This window comes from Amphibalanus amphitrite, unplaced genomic scaffold (genome assembly GCF_019059575.1).
Source record: "Amphibalanus amphitrite isolate SeventyFive unplaced genomic scaffold, NRLGWU_Aamphi_draft 001353F_arrow, whole genome shotgun sequence".
Taxonomy (NCBI): Eukaryota; Metazoa; Arthropoda; class Thecostraca; order Balanomorpha; family Balanidae; genus Amphibalanus; species Amphibalanus amphitrite.
This window is the reverse complement of record NW_024882846.1, coordinates 167,918-175,023: the sequence shown is the minus strand read 5'-3', so window position 1 is coordinate 175,023 and position 7,106 is coordinate 167,918. Positions and strand designations below refer to the sequence as shown.

Sequence of the window (7,106 nt, the reverse complement as noted above, 5' to 3'; positions counted from 1 at the left end):
AGGGAGACGGCGGGAGACAGCGCAGATAAAGAGACGGTTTGATAAAGGTGATGGAACTGAATGAGAGGGATGGTGGCATGGCTATGACTGAGGAAAATAAGTTTTGGTTTTCGTTCTACGGGTGATATAATTTGGTCTCGTGAATGTTGAATACGAGTACAATGTTCATATGATTACTTGCTTCCAAATCTTTTATAACCAGTTATTCTGACTTATTCTGGGCAGCAGTCTTTGTGAAATTATTCACTTCAACGCAAAGCGTTTGTGGTGTTTTGGTTCTTAAGAAACTAAACTGGTTGATGAGCATGAATCAGAACGCATCATTTTTCTCCCTGGCTCCAGCGTATCCAGATGGCATGGATGACTTAGGCAGAAGGCACTCGCCATCAACTGCAATTTAGTGTTGATTCGTCCCTGGGCCGGCGGGGTGTGGACGGAAATCATCATCACATGGTCAGTCATCGGGTCAGCGGGGAGGCATCCCCACATCCGTCAGACTGTCCAGAGGGCGGACACGCCGCCTCACCGGGGCAGGGTTCAGGGCCGCGCCCCTCCGTCAAACTGCTCACGCTGACTCACTCAGCGGTCAGTCCTGACTCATTGAAGTAGCGCGCGGCGGTGGGCATCGATAGGGCAGGAAACGCGGTCTCCGGGTCAGTTGGAAGGGTCGGTGGTCGCTCCTGGGACAGCCCCAAACTTCGTGATGCAGGACGATAGGTGCGTCCTTTGGAATGGTTGGATAGAGAAGAGCTAGCAGACATGTGGGAAATGAAACCGCGAAAGGAAATACCTATGACACAATGAACGAAGGAAATACGCAACACGCGCTAATGCCAAATAAAAAGAACCGAAAACATGAAAGCATGTTGGTCAGTGACCTAATGCTGAATATTTTTCTCAGTTCTCAGTAGCAGAAATCAGATAGGTACGATATCCCGGGTTCCCTGGAAGATTCCTTCACGCCTCTCACACCTGATCCGCCGACCAGCACGGCACCTCGAGCCCAGCACGTGCACATTCCCACGTGGGGCGTAGTCACTGAGTGACTCAGTGATCTGCGAACACCCCGAGACGCCCCGCCCTGGTCTGGCCGACAAAAGGGCGGGCTTTCCTCGCGTGCTCTCGCTTCCGGTGGCTGGGGGGGGGGGGGGGGGGTGGGAGGGCAGCAGGTGGGATGCCGATGACTGCAGAGCCCTGCTGTGTCCCCTCCTGGGTTGTTCAGGGCCCTGCAGGCGGGCCACGCCCGTGCAAAAGTCAAGTTCAAGGTGAGCTGACGGAGGTAGCTGGGGTGACCCCACGTGGCGGCGCAGGTGAGGCACAAACTGGTCATACGAGAAGCATCTAAAGGTCGAGGAGTGAGGACTAAAGCATGATGTAACCCTGTGACCTGTGACTTATCTGTGACCCAATGTGACCTAGCCCGATCCAACGTGACTCATATGAGTAATTTGAATATTGGTGTCGTTATTACCAACAGTATAATAAAGCCATAAATTTAAAGACAGTATTCGAAGTTATAAGCAGGTCAAAAACAAATTTAACAAATACCTTATTGCAGAGATATTGTTCTGTTCACGAAATACGACCGACCTAAATGAACATTCCAAAACATGTGCCTTTACAAATTCTTAGTCCAGACTTCAGGCCACGAAATGAGCAATGTGCCGACCAATACCTAAGCCCGTTGACACTACACCATCATCGAGAGCTACCAATACGTAAATACTCCGACCACCCGCTCCCGTAGTTTTAAAGGCAAGGGATAAGAATTCCCCCGACAAGGGAATACAATATTTTTTTTTAAGTTTACATAATAATCAGATAGTGTTAGTTTTGTCTGTGAAGACATACCCAGAGCTTATTCCACGTCATCATTATTTCATTCGTGAAGACTCTATGACGTTCTATATAGAGCGATTACAAAAAGTAGCCATTACCGGCTAACGACAAACATGCTATTATAGTACCGCGAATGATGCGAGATAACGAACCGGCTCGTCTGGCGTTGTTGGTCAATTTTCACTCCGCTTTCATCGTGCTCCGCATCAGGCACCGTGAGGAGCTATCTCGGGAGGTCAACCTGTGCCCCCCGCGCTCCGGGCCGCCTCAGGGGGTCGAATCAGCCGCCTAGCTCTAGATGCAACAGATCTGGGTGGTGAAACGCGAGCCGAACTGGGCGGCCGAGGGTATCATCATCACGGCGTGGGCATCATTACAGTCTGAGGCACCGGGTAGCGCGCTGACGGCTAATTCAGACCATCAGAAGCGAGGGGTCAGAGGTCAACAGGCACCCGCCGCTGTGCGTGAGGAGATGGGGGGGGGGGGGGGGCGGCAACGCACGGCACGGTCTGCCAACAGCAGCCCGCCCGCTCAAGGCTGCTGATCGGAAAGACGCGTGCCTTGATAACGGGGTGAGGCTCTGCTCCGGCCAGGAAGGCTCAGATACAGGGATTTGAGGCCGAGCTGGAAAGCGGTGGATGGCGTAAGAGCTCAGCTCAGACGAAAACGCAAAGCTGGACATGCCTCCGTATAAGCTCAGCGTCCAGCCATTGCTTACTGCAGCCACAACACACTGACTCCATTAAATCCCAAGTCGGCGTTGCATAAGCTTGAAGAATAAACAGGTCTAAGCGTCGTTGTTATAAATAAGTATCCCCAAGTAAGTCTGTCGGTTAGTTCTCTATTATTTTCCTATTATCGATGCGCCGATACGGCCGCACCTTTATATTACTGCCCGACCACACACCGTAAAATTATAAACACCAAAACCATATCTGATTTGAGAAATACCGCAGAACCCAAATCAATGATCTACCATAATAGGACCGAGACAAGGCCGAGGCGTTCAACAGGACCTATGCCAACGTGAGCCGTCAAGTACGAGCCAAACGCCAGGACACCAAGACCAAGGCGGAACTGAGGACACTCAACGGAAGGGAGTGCCAATGTGGAGGCGCCCGCTCTGGGGTTTGTTCCCCGTTTTCACTCCAGGAGCTGGAAGCGCAACTCCCAAACATGAAGTGCCGGAAGGCCCCGGGCCCGGATGACATCTGCGCGGAACATCTGCGCCACCTGGGCCCGATTGCCAAGGACGCGCTCCTCCGCCTGATGAATCAGACCTGGGCCTCGGGTCTCACGCCGTCGGCGTGGCGGAGGGCGACCATCGTCCCGATCCCCAAGGCAGGGAAGGACCCAAAATTGACCTCCAGCCACCGACCGATCGCCCTCACCAGCCACCTCGCCAAACTCGCCGAGCGACTGGTCGCTGCGCGACTCACACACGTAGTCGAGCGCGACGACCTAATCCCATGCGAGCAGGTCGGCTTCCGCCGGGGCAGATCGGCCGAGGAAAACCTGGCTAGACTTGTTCAGCGCGTGCAAGATGGATGGAACAGGCCGAAACCAAGGGGAAAGCCGGTTGACGGGAAGACCGCCGAAAAGTTCGCCCTACTTGCGTTTGATTTCTCCAGAGCCTATGACGTCATAGACCACAGGATGCTCCGACTGAAACTGCTCCGGCTCGGAGTACCCAAGTGCCTGACGAACTGGGTCTGGGCGTTTCTCCGAGACCGTAGAGCGGCTGTGGTGGTCAACGGCACAAGAAGCAGAGAGCGTCCCTACCGAGCCGGCCTCCCCCAGGGCAGTGTGCTGGCCCCCACACTATACACGCTGTGGGCCGCGGACCTGATCACCGCCCTGAGGTCTGTTCCCGGTACCGAAATCTTCATGTACGCTGACGATACAGCGACCCTCAGCAGCGGAGCCACAATAGAGCAGGCGGGGAGACGAGCCCAGCAAGCAGCGGACACCATCTCCGCGTGGGCTGATCGATGGAAGATGCGCGTCGCTGGGGAGAAGACCCAGGCGCTTGTTCTGTCCCAGTGGGCCCGCGACGCATCGAGGCTCTCCATCCGGGTCGCCGGAGCGGAGGTCACCGGTGGTACCACACTGCGTCTCCTGGGCGTCTCCTTCGACCGGCTGCTACACTTTGGAGCCCACTGCAACGAACTACGTAAGAAGGTGCGCCCCCGTACGGCCCACCTCCGTCGCATGACCGGTAGGAGCTGGGGCCTGACCGAGCGGCAGCTGAGAACTGTCGCTAACGGCTACGTACGGGGTGCACTAGAGTATGCGGCGGGTGCGTGGCTGCCTGCTGCATCGGAGAGCCACCTCACTCTGATCGACAGGGAGCTGAGAGCTGCCGCCAGGGTGGTGACGGGCTGCCTAGCGTCGACCCCGTCACACGCTCTGATGGCGGAGGCGGGCCTTCCCACTGCACACATGTGCCGCGACATCAGAGCGGCGCGCCAGCTAGCTCTGGCGGCCTCGCTGCCTGCAGGAGACCCGCTCAGGACCCTGGCTGACTCGTCGCCACCAAGACGTCTCGCGGCGACCCTCGGCTGGCGAGACAGAGGCCGTGAGATGTTCGCCCGCCTGTCGCCGGGGGGCGAGCCCCTCATCATCGAGGAGCGGCTCCATGTCTCCGCCCCGCCTTGGCAGGACGGTGGAGAGGTGTCCTTCCACCTGGATGTGGGCCCCGACGGCTCCAGGGATCGCCCGCCGGAGCTGAGAAGAAGGGCGGCGGAGGAGCGGTTGGAGTCGTTCCCGGCGGACGCCACCTGGATCTGGTCGGATGGCTCTGCCGAGGAAGGAGTGCACCGCGGTGGAGGAGGAGCGCTGATCGTGACCCACGACGGTGTCACAAGAGAGGTCCGAGTCGCTGCTGGCCGCCTCTGCTCAAGTACGCGAGCAGAGCTGTTCGCGCTGAGGGCCGCGCTGGAAGATCTGACCTCTACACCAGACCGGGATACGGCGCGCCCGATCATCATTTGCCTTGACTCAAAAGCGGCACTGGCTCTCCTCAAGAACGGCCCAGCGGCCCAGCGGACGCCGGTAGCAGCCGACATCTGGAAGGCGCTACAAGGCATCAGTGCGACCGGCCAGCCCATCCAGCTGCAGTGGGTGCCGGCGCACTGTGGGCTGCCGCTGAACGAAAGAGCGGACGGCCTCGCCAAGGAGGCCAGTGCCCTGCCACAAGAGGACATACCTATAGATGTCACCACAGTGACCAGAGCGGCCGCCCGCTCAGCTTCTGCAAGGTGGAGGGAGGCCTGGCCGGACGGGTGGCACAAGGAGATCTGGGGCTCCCGCCTGCCGGGCCCGGTGGAGGGCGAAGACCGCTGCTCTGCGATCGACGTCCACCAGCTCCGAGCCGGCCACTGGTCCTGCTCGGAGCAGTACCTTCACCGCATCGGCCGCCGACCGTCGCCTGGATGCGAGCAGTGCGGCTCCGTGAGGTGCCCGGCCGCGCTGTGCCGTGTGTGCCGAGAGGAGGCCGACACTCCGCGGCACATCCTGCTGCGCTGCCCGGCGCTGGCGGGACGCCGCCTGGCACGAGTGGGCACAATCCACCCTACGGTGACCGAGCTACAGGACGACGGCGTGGTGGCGGCCTTGGCCGCCGGCTTTCGAGCCCAACTGAGCCGTCTGGCTACGCCCCCCTAGGGGGGGCCGGAGGGAGCAACAACAACAACAACAACCATAATAGGATTATGTCGGAATAAGGAATTTTTACCGCCGCTAGACACGCCTTTCAAACAGGTTGGCCATTTTGCAGTCAGCGTTCCCATGGCCTTCTTTTGAGTGATAGCCATCAGCTGCGTAGTATGATGGGCATTCTGAGCTGCAGAGCTCACCTGGAAAACCCGGCCTCCCGGCTCGCATATGTGGGTCGGGCTTTGTGTCGGCCGACACAGGCAAACTGCTGTCCCGGCCTGGGCCTCATGTTTTCCCATATATAAACACGGCGCCGCATAATTCATGGAGACAGCGAGCTGTTGGTATTAATTGCTAAGGAGAAAACAACCGGATAGAAATTCGTATTACCGGCATGCTCTTATTTCTAGCTAGAGAAGAAAATTGAATTTTCGATTCAGAAACAAGGCTTTAACCCCTTGTCTGCTAATAGCATGTAACAAAATAATTTCTGTTATCTGATAAAATGCATATCTTTCAACAGTGCATTCACAATCGGACTAAGTTACTTTCAAAAATGTCCCAGGATGCGAACAGCGCGCTAGCCTCCGCAAACAGCGTGCTGTCCGTCTGTCTCACACCGCACAGTATATAGTGCACACTAGAAGGGTGGTCACCAGACACCGCGGAGGCAGAGCCCGGCAGGATATCGCTGGAGATCTCATCGCTCCTTGTCCTCGGTCAGTGGCAGAGGACTCTCGATCGGGTCCGATAGCCGGGGCGGGCCGGACCACCGTACTGCGCTGAGGACAGGTGAGGTATTGGAGGCTATCACCGGGGGCTGGGATATGTCGGAGACCGCCCTTCTGGTGACGTACGAGGGCTACCGGGCAGGCTACTGTAAAGTATAGATGGTTAGACTTGAATAAAACTGCATGGGGTAGCCTGGGAGCGCTTTTAGGTATTTTGCAGATACTTCCAAAAAGAAATGTGATGTTATGTCCTTCAAAACGTAACGAGGACTAGAGTTAAATCGTTTTTGAGGACATGAAACGGTTAGCGTAATTGCCAGAATACCAAATGCGTGACTTGGTCTTCAACAGAATAAACGGACGTGACCTGGTGCTAGACATTGTCGCTTAAAAAGCACAGTGCCAGTGTAGAAGAGGGTGCCTTGTTCAGAACTTCTGCAATGTCTGCATGCCCGGCTAGCAAGCTTTGGCGTGATCTCCTCTGAAAACTAACACGGCTCGTTTGTGGCAAATGGGGTGTGGCAGCTAATGAGATGTCATGTTCACGGCTTGGAAGAGGTTGGAGTAATTTATAGGCTTTCATACGAATCGTGTAGCTCTACCACAATGTATCCGCAACACGGAGCTCAATTTTCGATCAATCAGATAAGGGAGACATGATGACCTCACCCAGGGAGTTCTCCGGGAGGAGCTCTGTCTGCTACGATTGACACGTTGACTGCTGTAAGTCCGACAGCTACTCTAAGCGCCGGTAATGTGAGGGTGATCTGCCGGCGCGGGCAGGCTGAGCGACGTGAACAGCTCCTGTGTGATGTCATAAGTTATTGATGATCGGGGCATCCCGCTGTCATGAGTCACCGATGGTGCCCGTCTGATGGA

At 56.4% G+C, this 7,106-nt stretch overlaps 1 protein-coding gene across 1 annotated transcript; it reads left to right on the top strand.

Moving 5' to 3' along the window:
• The first annotated feature begins 3,015 nt into the window (after positions 1 to 3,015).
• LOC122372375 lies at positions 3,016 to 5,505 on the top strand. The gene has a single exon (XM_043349496.1). The coding sequence runs from the start codon at positions 3,016 to 3,018 to the stop codon at positions 5,503 to 5,505; it is 2,490 nt and encodes an 829-aa protein (XP_043205431.1).
• The last annotated feature ends 1,601 nt before the right edge of the window (positions 5,506 to 7,106 follow it).

Bases quoted from the DNA above. Each gene is read 5' to 3' on its own strand.
- LOC122372375 (XM_043349496.1), top strand. From the start codon at position 3,016: ATGAAGTGCCGGAAGGCCCCGGGCCCGGATGACATCTGCGCGGAACAT.